The sequence below is a fragment of the Festucalex cinctus genome, chromosome 9 (genome assembly GCF_051991245.1).
Source record: "Festucalex cinctus isolate MCC-2025b chromosome 9, RoL_Fcin_1.0, whole genome shotgun sequence".
Classification (NCBI taxonomy): Eukaryota; Metazoa; Chordata; class Actinopteri; order Syngnathiformes; family Syngnathidae; genus Festucalex; species Festucalex cinctus.
This window is the reverse complement of record NC_135419.1, coordinates 15,743,682-15,757,005: the sequence shown is the minus strand read 5'-3', so window position 1 is coordinate 15,757,005 and position 13,324 is coordinate 15,743,682. Positions and strand designations below refer to the sequence as shown.

Genomic DNA, 13,324 nt, shown 5'->3' with positions numbered 1-13,324 from the left:
CCTGCCCCGAGAAATCACGCAAAATGGCTGACATCCCGTTCAATTTCAGGCACGAGTCTTTGAAACTTTTTCCTGTGTCTTCCGATCACGTTCGTGTGGACCGCTCGAAGTGGTGTCAGTTTACCAGAATCCTCAAAATGATCAAACAAAAATGGCGATGTTCGTATGCCCCAAATTTCATTTGAGTGAAATTGGTGTTGAGGCCAGAACCCTCCCCTGACAATATCAGTTTCACAGCATGTTACCAGAACTTCAAAGCCAAATGAATTATTAGCTTATTTAAGGAAGCCAATGCGTGTACAGACTGGCGCTTACTATATTCACAGTCGAACCTCTCAGTGTAAATATTGACACATGGTTTATTTCTCCGCAGGATTGATGCAAGCGCGTGACAATTTCCATTTTCACTTGATACATTTGTTGATGTTTATTAGAAGCTGATGCAAAACATTCCATGAGCTTGCAGTCGATCAAAAAAAGTGTAGTACTGTGTATATATATATATATATCCAGGCGGTGTATACATGCGGAAATCACAGATTGGAGATGGCTGTCAACAAGGAGCCCGTCAACACCACGCAGGACGCCAGCGAGAAAATTAAGCAGTTCACCAGCCCCTGAGGACACAAAAAACAATAGTAAGCAAGAGCGGAGTAAACAACACAAAGAGGGTGGGGTGCAAAAACATTTCGTTTGTAAAGGATAATACAAACAATTTGCTTCTTCCTCCCACTGCTCGCTGATGTCTGTGGATCTCACTCTGCTTCAATTATCCTTTCCTCCATTCTCTCTTTAGTTTTTCCTCTGGTCTCTTGAGCTCTCCCTAATCTGATGTTTCTGGAGTTGGTGTAAGATTTTGGTTTTGTAACCATGTGGCGTTTAGTTGGTGCTGGATTTCGTTTTGATTCATCTATCTTTCCTTTGACCTTTCCTCTGGTCTCTTGACCTTCTGAACACGACTCTGGAGAGACTCTGAAGTACCCGGTTAAGGTGAAGAGTAATGGGGTTTTTATTAGGTTTCAGATGAACTAATGAGCACAAATTCACTCACACACACATGCAAAAAAAAAAAAAAAAAAAAAAAAAAAAGCAATGCAGATATGTTGAATCTGTAAGATTCCCGAATGAACAATTCTGAACTCTCTCAAAAAAAATGATAATGCATATTTAAAGGATGGAGGAAACGAAGGGAAAAAAATGATAGAATGAAAGAAAAGTTTAGAAGGAACGAAGGTGATGAAGGACCTCATAAGGTGGAATGCAGATGGCAAAACGAAGGAAACAAGGAAGCAGTTAGAGCACATTCTCAGAATGGAGCCTGACTTTGCACCCACCCTCTATTTATGTATATACACAAACACACAATCTCTATGTATTTTTCTTACCTTAATCTCTCTGAAGAGCAGGCTTCCCCAGAGCGCAGCAACCAGCCCGCATCCCTGAGAGGACATTCAGACAATCAAATCATTATCAGCTCAGCACAGTACAGCGAGGCTAAGCCAAGAGTTTGCTTTTAATCAAGCAAATACGAAGGATGACGGCAAGCGTCAAAAGAAAAAGAAAAAGGGGGTGGGGTTGGGGACATTGAAGCGAGACGAGCGCGACTCGGTTGTGGTCGGTTGAGTTTGGGGGGGAAAACAGGATCAGGACCGCTGGCGAATGGAGATAGCGGCCCTGGACGGCTGGCAGGAGGGCGGAAAGACGGCATTCGAAAAATCAAATCATGCACAAATAAGCACAGGCAACATTTTTGATGATTCTTTTTTAGTGGGCTGCAGGCTGGCTCACTCACCGGAAAATATAATCCAGGTTATTTAAGAAAAAAAAAATAAGTCCATAAATAGGAAGACAATTCAGACAATTTACAGAAAGCGGTAAAGAAAAGAAAAGAAAAAGTGCAAATGAATGTAATGCAACCAAAAATACATAAATTAAAATATACTTAAAATAAAAATGTAGAGCAGAAATCATTCATGTAGTGTATAAATGAATATGTATATAAATTTTAGCATGAACAATGTACATGATTAATGAAAGATAATGTCAACATAGTTAATGGAAATAAATAAACAGAATGTAAATGTAAAATACTATCAAAAATAGATGAATTATTGAAAAAGATGGAAAAATACTAGAGTGAAACTAAAAAGGGAAAAGGTTTCATTGTAAAAAGAAATGCACAAGTTATTTAAATTAACATACATCTCAGGAATAATTAACATTTATCCATCCATCCATCCATTTTCTTGACCGCTTACTCCTCAAAAGGGCCGCGGGAGCTGCTGGAGCCTATCCCAGCTGGCTTCGGGCAGTAGGTGGCGTAATAAACATTTAAATCAAGCAAAATGTAAATAGGGAGATTCAATCATGAATTAAAAACGGCGTAACCTGAAAATACATTGAAAAACAAGCCGATTAAAAATAAATAACTTAAAAATAAATAATTTAGAAATAAGATACTGAAAACCAGTGTTTACATCCAAGACATGAAATTTAAAAAAAATGGGGGAAAAAAAAAAAAAGTCATGCAATTCAAAAATGATCTTAAAGCTATATACGCAACATGTTACTATAGCAGTATTATCTTCCATCATTTCTATTGTATGACACTGATCAACTCAAGTCCGATATATACTCTTGAGGTTGCAATTAAGTGAATTTAGCACTTACAAAAGGAAATGATCATAAAGCAGCAACACTATTTTAGCACGCACACAATCATGAATTCACATGATGACTGTTGCGGAGTAACGTTTTTCAAGACAATCTACACATGAGGCTCATAAATAGTATCAGCTAGCATACTAGCCTTAATAACACGCTAGCACAAACAGACGTAGCATCACACATTGGTAAACGGAAATTCTGCTTTTTGGACTGTGCAAGAGATTCATTCAATGACCGCCAATAAAATAGGACATCTCAAACACAAACAAAAAGAAAATGACCTACATTGGCGCCAAAGCAATAAGAATTGCAAATAGATTTTCAACCAGTTACGGAGAATGCAACTTTTGACATGGAACTGCAACTGTACGAGGGTTTACTTGTGGTACGCGTACTCACTGCTGACACGATCGGAAATGTGATCACAGCGCTCATGTAATTGTTGGCCAGGACCCAGCAGTACGTCGCCACCGTCCACATCAATCCCGACAACAGGCCTGAAGAAACAAAATTCACATTGTTAATGCAATGAAACAGGATTTTTTTTTTTTTTTTTTTTTTTATAAACATATTTGGACTTTTATTCAACAGGAGCCACTCTGTGATAAATGTACGTACAATCATCTACTTGTGCAGATCCAAAAAAATAACACTGGGGCAGTCATGTGCTGCTTCACCAATAATATCCACAACTGTGGTTGGATGGATAAATATGCTTAAGTGTGTGTAAAGTGTGACCTAAATTTTATTATTATTTTTATTCCTATGTAAACAAAAAATATCATCTCACCTCCAAACATAACTTAACATGTATAAGAATTAAGGAATGTTAAAAAAATAAACATTAAAATACATACACATACATATATAAATAATTATAATACAGAACAAAAAAAAACAACAAAAAAAAACGTTTCCAAAAACAATTTTTTTTTTACACTTGCATTACGATAAAGAGATTTAATCTAATATTTTTTTCATCTAAAGTTCTGATGGGAACTTTCACAGGTTCTTTTATATTGAATGCGTGCTATTTTAATAAATCAGAAGACTGCATATAATACAATTTAATGTTAAAAATGTGTGGCAATGAATGTTCAAAACTGAGGTAAAAGAATACAGAATGATAAAATACACATTAAATTTATAAAAAAAAGATTCTATGTGAACAATAAAATACAACAAAAAACTAATGTGTAATCTAATCCCCCACATTTAAATAAGTAAAAATATGGTAAAAAAGAATTTACAGTAAATGTTACAAGTTGAAATGTAAATGAAAAAAAATGTATAAAAAGATCAACATTTATCTAAATATATTGCACTGCAATTAAGACAATCAAATCCAGCAAAATACACTATATTTACATATATTAGATAAATATGATAAAAATGTCAAATAAAAGTAACTTTACACTTGTATAACAAGAAATAAAAAAATAAATAAAACACTTTTTTTGTCAAATGTTTATATTAAAAAAAATAAAAATAAATCCATCCTGCATAGTGTAGCACCACAATTATGATAGGACTGACCTGGCAGGATAGCTCTGGAGTAGATCCTTGGCCTGCTCTTCATGGCGACACAATAGATGGCGAAGTACACCGTGCTGGCCACAAATATTCCACAACAATCCGCGTAGACATAATCCAAGTCTGCGGGGAGCAAAACGAAACGTTTTGGAACATATTTGCACACCGTGTCCCGTGCTACGCACCGTAAACGCTGGCTCCGTGGAACACGCTGTCGCGGTATGACGAATGAGTCTTGATGTAGAGCATTGGCGTGAAGGAGGAGCCGTACAAGATGCCCGACAACACGGCCAGCAGGCAGCCTCTGAAGACGGCGAGAAATTGGACCATGATGGATGGATCCAACATGGCCGTCCAAAAGTATTCTAGTCATCATGCTTGGCAGGCATGTTCATCCATTTGCTTGAGAACTATTATAGTAATGGCACAAGTTTGAAAATTCAGCCCCCGTAACCAGTTTCACTGAGAAACATGAAATTTGGTGGGTATGACTACCATAAATAGACCAAAAAAATAAAAACAAAACTCTAAAGAAGCCATGTAGTAAAACAGTGGTTCGCAACCTTTTTTCAGTGACGTACCACCTGTGAAATAGTTTTCTCAGCCAAGTACCTCCTAACCACTACAAAGCATTTCCAGTTGAAAAAACGGGGGGGGGGGGGGGGGGGAATTAACACCGAGTGCTGCACAATCATCGTCTGTTTTATTGAACTTTGGAACTATTTGTATTTATGTGGCCTCTTGAACTATTTGTAAATAAAAAGACATTAACATTAAGTATTCTTATTTGGGACCATAGGAAAGCTGTGTTCTTAAAAAGAAATAATTGAATTTTAAATAAAGTTTTCAAGTGATTGACAGGTGATATTTGACAAGTTGGGTTGAACCATTTTGGTATGGGGGAGATACTGGGTTTTTAGGATACCGAAATTGAATAGCCTACAGAATATAAAATTAAATTTTGTGAACTTATATTTTCTGAAATATTTACATATACTTTAAAAGTATATTTTGGAATCTCACGTACCCCCCTGGAGTGCCTTTACGTACCCCCATTTGAGAGAAACTGCACTAAAACACAAGACACAGGAATGCAGCCATTTTGGCTCCAAGTGGCCATTTTAGATATAATACATTAAGTGCACGATTGTGAATATTAAGCCCCTGTAAGCAGTTTCATTTGGCAGTATAAAATTGTTTAAGACTGTCAAAAGTAGACCAGCAAAAGCCCCAAGAAGCCATAGACTAAGAGAAACAGGAAGGTGGCCATTTTGGTTCAAATTAGCCATTTTGGAACTCAACACAGTAACCGCACAGTTTTGAAAATTCAGCCTATGTAACCCGTTTCACTTAGCATTATGAAATTAGGTGGACATGTGGGCCATGAGTAGACCCACAAAAATGTCTCAAGAAGCCATGCCTGAAAATACACAGGAAGGTGGTCATTTTGGTTCAAAGTGGCCATTTTGGAAATCAACACAGTAACCACGCAGTTTTAATTCAGCCCCTGTAACCGGTTTCACTTCGTATTATGAAATTTGGTGGGAATGTGGGCCATGAGTAGAGCCACAAAAATGTCTCAAGAAGCCATGCACTAAAAGACACAGAAAGGTGGCCATTTTGGTTCAAACGAGCCATTTTGGAACTCAATATGGTAACTGCACAGTTTTGAAAATTCAGCCCCTGTAAAGTGTTTCACTTAGCATTATGAAATTTGGTGGACATGTGGGCCATGACTAGAGCCACAAAAATGTCTCAAGAAGCCATGCCTGAAAAGACACAGGAAGTCTTCCATATTGGCTTACTTTCAGGAATCTGATAAAAGTTGACATCTAGAAACTTTGTGCGTCGATTTATCATAAAAATCCCAAACTCTAATTATAAAACAACTCCACAAGGCTGAGAGTTTGGCCAAGCATATCCCACAAGCATCCTCTCTGCTTATTGGAGTTGGGGCTGTGAAGGATCCATTCATCCCTGCTGTTAGCTTTTATCGAGTTTGTGCTCACATACATTACATGTTATACGACCAGAGAAATTCTTGACAATATTTTGACGCAGCAGACCTTTGAGACACAATTAAGAGGCATGGAAACATCAAAACATGTTCAATTCAAACCTTTGACTTGTTTTCCTCCAGTAACATGTTCACCGTCAGTGGCAATACAGTACACCTTTCTTTTGCTCACAGCCACCCTGGATAACGAGCAAACGTGAGGCCCAGTTGCTCTCCTGATTGAGGCTGACAAGTCACATTCAAAAGGGGAGGGAACATTGCTAATTGGCTGCCTGTTTGCTGGTGGATTGAGAACTATTGCTGGGATATAACAGAGGGTTGACTGAAATTTGTTCCTCGGAGAACTGAAACGAATGTGTGCATTTAAAAGTTTAGAAAAGGTCAAATTAAGTCCACATGTAAACGTTATAGTCACATTTTAGTTACACCCAGAAGTCCAATGTCCCTAACTTTTTGTGAATTATACGCAAGTGCTGACGTTTACAATGAGCTGATGAGTGGAAAAGGAGGGGAGCCAACATTGAACCCTGTGGGACACCACACAACAAAGATGACAGTTAAGGGTCGACCGTTCAAGTATGACAAACCAGTTGCGACCAGTTAACTCTACCAAAGGCTGTTCTATGCCATACTCTGATAGGCCAATCAGCGTTTGGGGGGCGAAGTTTAGCAAAATTCCAAATCTGTTTGGTAAATACAGAATCAGTCGCGTTTAGCTCACATGAAGCGTCTGCGCTTGGGTCCGATGAAGTCGATCCAGAACTTGGACGAGGTCGGGTCGTAGGCGCCGGACGTTGTTCGCTGCGAGACAAATCAATCAATCAGAATATTAGAGCAGGTTTACCCACGATGCCTGCGTGTCGGAATTATGTCATGGGCAATATGCACCAACCCTGTCGATGAGTAACGGAACAATTTCAGGATCGGGATGAAGCTGGACGTTCGTTCTCACGAAGAAAAAGATGACACCACTGGAAGAAAAACGGGCAGATATGGAAGTGCACTATTGATTTGTTTTGTTTTTTTAAATCTTACAAAATGGCTCCAAGTAGCTTGGAGCAAACTTACTCTTAATGGTGAATACTAATGCAAACGGAGTTGACGGGAGAGAGAGAAAGAACTGCACACTCCTCACCAAGGTTATTGTAGTTAACGAAAACTAATGAAAGACCAAAAGTCAAAAAACCTTTTTGTAAATGAAAATAAAAACGCTTTTTTAAAAACGAAAACTAACTGAAACTACATTTAATAATAATAATAACAATAAAAATAATAACAACAACAACAATAATAATAATAACAATAACAACAACAACAACAACAACAACAATAATAATAATACGAACGAACAACAATAGGGACCTCGCAGCGGTCGCTGCTCGGGCCCAAATTATAACAAAAAATAGTCTTTGGTCATTAATTTAATACATGTGTCTACCTAAGAAATGCGTTACTTTTTTCATTTTACCATGGTGTTTATTAAGTATTGCATGCAAGTAACACATTTTAAAAAGGAAAACTAATACTGAAACCAACTAAAACTAAGCATATATTAAAAAAAAATAATTAAAAAACGGCCTGAAAGCCAATTTAAAAAATAAATAACTAAAATGAAAATTCCAAAACTATATATTATAACCCTGCTCCTCACCTACACATAGCATTTCACCTTTGGAATGATGAATGTTGATTGAATGATATTCAACAAGTAGACCAAACTGCTTGTGTAAATTTTTAGCAGTTTTTTTGTGCTGGTCATAGATAGACGAGATAATTGATTGACTCATATTCAACATGTACTCAAAAAATGTATTTTGTAAAATCTTAAACTATGTTCCTGATTTTGAAGGCTAACAAGATGAGGTATGGAGGTATTTGAGTTAAAAAGGCTCTAAATCTCTGGCAGCGCCACAAAAGCTCTTGATTTTCATTTGGTCAAAGTAGCTCAAGGTCAAGTTGTTTCTCTTTCAGTGAAAGAACGCCAACATCACTCTTCGATTCAATTTCAAGACATTTTGTATTGACAACTTACTGCTACGAAAATCAATAGCTTACCTGAGAAGACACAATCCGGCGCCGCAGTTATTCAACACCGGCCGCGAGACATCCTCTGCGGGGATCCCGAACCAGCCGAATCTAAGCCAAGCCAGACACTAAAATCAGACAAAACTCATCCGGCGTGAGATGATATTCAAATCAATTAAGTCACCTTGAAGTGGCCCAGCCAATCAGCATACTGAAGGAGCCCCACATTAAAATCCCCAGGCCAAGGCCAATGGCTTTGACGATGGTAACGGCCATCACGCTGGCTGAAAAATTGCGCACAAGGACAGAATTTCAGGCGGACGGACTTCACCGGCTGTTATGCAGAAAACCGTCATTATAACTTAGTGCTCAACTGCTCACATTTACAGGCCACAAAGCAATTCACCGCCACAGCTTTTCACAACATTCTTTTTTATGAACAATGTTATACTTCGCCCTCAAAAAAAGGCAGAGTGTGAATTATTGATGGACGCTCAGCACTCTAGTGTGCTCACCTGAGCTTCCCTCATAATAAGAGGACAGGCAGAAACATTGATTTACCATGGCTCGGATTTAAAGCAGGAGAGGATGTCAAACCTGGATCCAATCCAGATTGGACAATTTGAAACCCAACGTGAGGTTAATGAAAAAAATGAAAAATAAAAAAATAATTCAGGTCCATTTTAGTATGAGGCAATTTGCTTTAAATTCTTTTAAAAAAAAAAAAAAAAAGTCACAATATCACAAAAAAAAGGAATTATATTTGAAGAAAAAGTCACATTAAGACAATCTGTCTTGGTGTTCAAAGAAAACTTTCATAACATGTTAAAAAAAAAAAGTCATAATGGAAAATAAAGTCACTATATTAAAAGGGGAGAAACCCGCAGATGACTACAATAAAGCTGTTTGCAATATTATGAAAAAAAAATAAAAAATGAAGATACAATATTACCAGAAAATTTGAAACGTGCAAGAATATAGGTTAATTACAAGAAGAATCAGAATGAAATTTAACAAATCGCTGTCATGTCATTACTTTCAAGAGCTAAAATGTAGACTAAAATGGAAAAACTTAAAGTTGCAATATTGCGAGAGAAAAAAAGTGCAATGTTACAAGAAAAAGAAAATGGTGGACGATGGCTAGAAAAAAAAAATGTTAAAAATAAAAGGTACAATATTAGCAGTTTTTTTTTTTTTTTTTTTTTAAACGCTAACAGAAGTGCAGATAATATATTGCATACTGATAAGCCCTAGAACAGCTGAACTTTATTTTAGGTTATCAGATTTTAAATGGCGATAGCAGCCTCAGCTACAGAAAGATTTCTTTTCAATTCCCCCAAATGTGAAGTTTCACAAGTTATAGGTCCCATTAACTTTTGAAATGATTCAGCTTGGTCTCTTTTCTCCCAAAAAACTGCCATTTCAACAGGGGGTGTGTACACTTTTTATATCCACTGCTCACTCAAGATATAACCAATCAATCTCATACCTGTGGCCCAGATGACACCCCCGAGCATCGCCAAAGGATGGAATTTGGGCGAGTGGAGCATCACGTCTCCGACCATGGCGGTCGACCAGATGCCTGCGCAGTACACCCAATGGAAAAACATTCCTGTCCGAAAGAATACCACAAAAGTCACGTATGCAATCGTGAGCAGACAAACTTCAATATACCGTCCGCATGGTCCAGACACACAAAATTGTATGATTGGGCCATGGACCAACTGTACCGTCGTCATATAAATGTGGACTCCATAAGGACTGTTGTGCCCTTTCGGTGAAATTTGAGCAATTTTTGGTGCATTACGCCAATTCCTTATAACTGAGCCACTGAGAACGACAGTGGGCTATTTTGCTCATTTTTAAAGGCAATAGAGAACATACTGTAACGTTCAGCATAGCGGTTCATTCACAAAACTGCATCTCGGGTTATGACCAAAAAGATCGGAACATAATATTCCACTCCTAAAAATTTTATACTGGCTGTGAGTTAACTCTCGAATAGATTTTAAAATTCTGTTACTGGTCCATTAAAAACGACAACAAAAACACTGAATGGTTTATATGTCCTGATTACATTAAAGAAATGGCTAAATAAGTAAATATATAAACCCAATATGACTCTGGGGTCTGCAGACTTGGGTCAGTTAGTTCAAAATAAACACAGTGAAGCAGCATTTAGCCGTTATGCTGCACACAAATAGAATAAGCTGCCAACAGAAGTGAGTGAGTCCCAAGTGTAAATGTTTGTCAAATCTATGATTTTTCCCCCCCCCCTCATACCGATGATTAAGGTCTGCTTCTCTCTTTGTCTTTTGCTCTTAAATGTATAATTCTTGTTTGTAAATTATTTCAATGTTGAGAATTTAGTTTATTTTTTCTTGCTTTTCCTGACAAGATATAGTTCCAAATTTGACATACAGGGGGCAGTACTGCAACACTGGATTATTATTTAAAAAAAAAAAAAATGTTTTGACGATGTTAATCCAGAACATGGCTCTCAAAAAGTGTACATTGGCCTGTTCCAAAAACAATTTAACAGCAATAAGAGGTTATTTTCTAGGAATGTTGACGTATTCATTGGAAATTATAAACATTTGCAGAGATTTATAGAAAGAAAGTTGTGCACGACATTCATCTGTTCCTATTGTGAGAAATCATTTACATTCATTCTTAATATTTTCTTATAATCTCAATTAAACAAATGCAATTTAATTAAATTTGTTATTTCATAAACTGGCAGCTCTTGGAATTAACACCTGTGAAGTAGTTCTCAGTTAAAAAAAATAAATTAAATAAAATGATGACCTCTGACCCAGGATAAAGTCTCATCTTCAAACCTTTTGGCAAGAGGAAACCTACAGTATTTTTTGAAGTACATTCAACAAGCATACCATGACCAATTCTTATGGGACAATTTTATTTTCTTCCAACAAGTCTCCAACCCAAGAAACCGATTAATTTTGAATCATCCCCAACAAGTAGACCAATAACTTCGCCAATTCTTCAAAGTGAAAATGAGAATGCCAGTCAGTCATTTGCCTTTTCTACATCAAAAGAAAACCATTATAGGAATTTGAGTTTTTCAATTTTAAGATCAAAGCTCCCAGCCCTACCTACAATAAAATTTAATTTGAGATCATAATCAACGGCACTTACCGTCCCCCATCTCTATCCTTTTAACGGGAACAAAAGTGCTTCCGTAAAGCAGCGCGGCAGCAAAGTTCGCCATCATTCCGCAGGCGAAACGTGTCCGATTATGATCGGTGGAGTTCAAACCAAACATTCCACCTTTTGCTTCAACCTCTTCATCCCCAAAGCCACCTTCAAAGGGAAGAACAGAAAGATATTTTCAATGAAAAGAAAAAAAATTCTCACATTTTGTCTTAATGACTTTTGTTTCCTTTTTCTCTTCAAACCTGCCGTCTTTGCTTGTTTGCCATGGCAACAGGCGATCAAAAGCGAGATGACAAGTAAAGCACATTTGGCCGAGAGCATGTTCATAAATTCAAAGTGACATCCAGGCCGGTCGGATTCGGCTGGGGTTCAATTCTGCAGGAGGTCAACATGGAGGAGTGGGTGATCAGCAGGTGCCGTCAATCAACCAATCACAGCATGAATAGCACCAGCAGGGGGCAGTGTTAATTGGATGATGTCACTTGACCTAACTGCAGTTTTTTTTTTTTTTTTTAACAAAACAAAAAGTACATGCTGGCGATCTAATTGCAATTAAAGTTGTTAAATAAGTCCGGAACCTAAAATTAAATTTGTTCTGTGGCGATAAGAGCCGTAATCAAGTTTAATCTGGATCGGATCCAGATTGTAAATGTGAATGCAGTGCGGGAAGAATTCCATTGAAAATTTTAAATTTTGGTGCAGAAACAGTGCAGTCTTGCTGTTATGAGATTTAATTGAAAATATCGCAAGAAAAAAGTTGAAATTTTTCAAGTAAAAAGTCACATTAGGTTAATCTTGTGGGGGGAAAAAAATACAGTTATGAGAACATTATGAGAAAAACATCACAATGCACTACAGGAAAAAAAATCCCTTTGTTATTAAAATATAAACCAAAAATAACGTATCAATATTATGAGGGGGAAAAAATAATCATAATTTTATAAGAATACAGGTGCAATAACTTAGTGGGGGGAGGGGGAACAAGCTATGTTGTGAAATTCTGAGCAAAAAGCCATTGCTACCTGAATAATGTAACAATGTCACAAAGTGGCAACACTGCACTGTGAGATGAGTGCCCACTAATGTGCTCATAACTCTTCATTATCCTACATCAACCGTACAGCAGGTGAATCGACGCCGCACCGGCAACAGGAAAAATCATACTGACAAGACACTTCATGTACAGTATTTGATTTTAGAGATGAGACAATTTTCCAATCACACTCATTGTTTCTTTATTGATGAATGTAGCTTTAGAGGAGAATCCATAGACAGCCCCGAGGCACAAACACAATGTTTAAACCAGTTTACATACACTCCAGCAAATCCTGTAAAAGTGCTGCCACAACCTATCCTCCCTAGTGAACTGAAGTTATTTTTCTAATCAGGTGGGGGTTTTGTTTTCCAGCGTGTTGAAACAGTTCCCACTTTTTGTCCTTTTTAATTAATTCAATATTCGCCAGCAGATGTCGCCTTTAACGCATGAATTTGTAATGACGCTCTCGTGGTTTAGCATTCGATTCTGGCCACTTCATTTAGATTAAATATAACGACACACATATGCTTGCAATTCACGGGATGTTATTTTAAGAAAGCGACGTGAAACAAATCACAATGACACGTAACAAGAGCAATTGTAATTTGTGATGATATCAGGGAACTGAGAATGCGAAAAGCAAAAATTCACAATTCCAAGTTAACCGTGGCAACATTGATGATGAAAAAGTTTCTCAAGTCACAATATTATGAGAATAATGTATGTACAGAAAATAGCTGCAATGTCACAAAAGTAGGTTTGCAACATGTAGGGGACTATTAATACATTATTATTATTATTATGATTATTATTATTATTATTATTATATATTATATTGTAATATTGAAAATAAAAAATATTAGAATAAA

General features: G+C 37.1%; 1 protein-coding gene across 1 annotated transcript; it reads right to left on the bottom strand.

The window, feature by feature from the left end:
- Positions 1 to 401: 401 nt before the first annotated feature.
- LOC144025756 (transmembrane protein 144-like) lies at positions 402 to 11,831 on the bottom strand. Its single transcript, XM_077532077.1, has 12 exons — positions 11,662 to 11,831; positions 11,402 to 11,566; positions 9,732 to 9,854; positions 8,427 to 8,526; positions 8,273 to 8,353; positions 7,110 to 7,188; positions 6,939 to 7,018; positions 4,386 to 4,504; positions 4,204 to 4,323; positions 3,067 to 3,164; positions 1,386 to 1,439; positions 402 to 617 (listed from the first exon to the last, which is right to left on the bottom strand). Exons 1-12 carry the CDS (start codon positions 11,744 to 11,746, stop codon positions 534 to 536), a joined length of 1,188 nt encoding a protein of 395 aa, XP_077388203.1. The 5' UTR covers positions 11,747 to 11,831; the 3' UTR covers positions 402 to 533.
- Positions 11,832 to 13,324: the final 1,493 nt, after the last annotated feature.

Coding starts and splice junctions, on each gene's coding strand:
- LOC144025756 (XM_077532077.1), bottom strand. CDS start 11,746: ATGAACATGCTCTCGGCCAAATGTGCTTTACTTGTCATCTCGCTTTTG. Junction 7,019..7,109: donor TTCCGTTACTCATCGACAGG/GTTGGTGCATAT, acceptor TTTGTCTCGCAG/CGAACAACGTCCGGCGCCTA. Junction 4,505..6,938: donor CCCAAGCGCAGACGCTTCAT/GTGAGCTAAACG, acceptor CGCCGTCTTCAG/AGGCTGCCTGCTGGCCGTGT.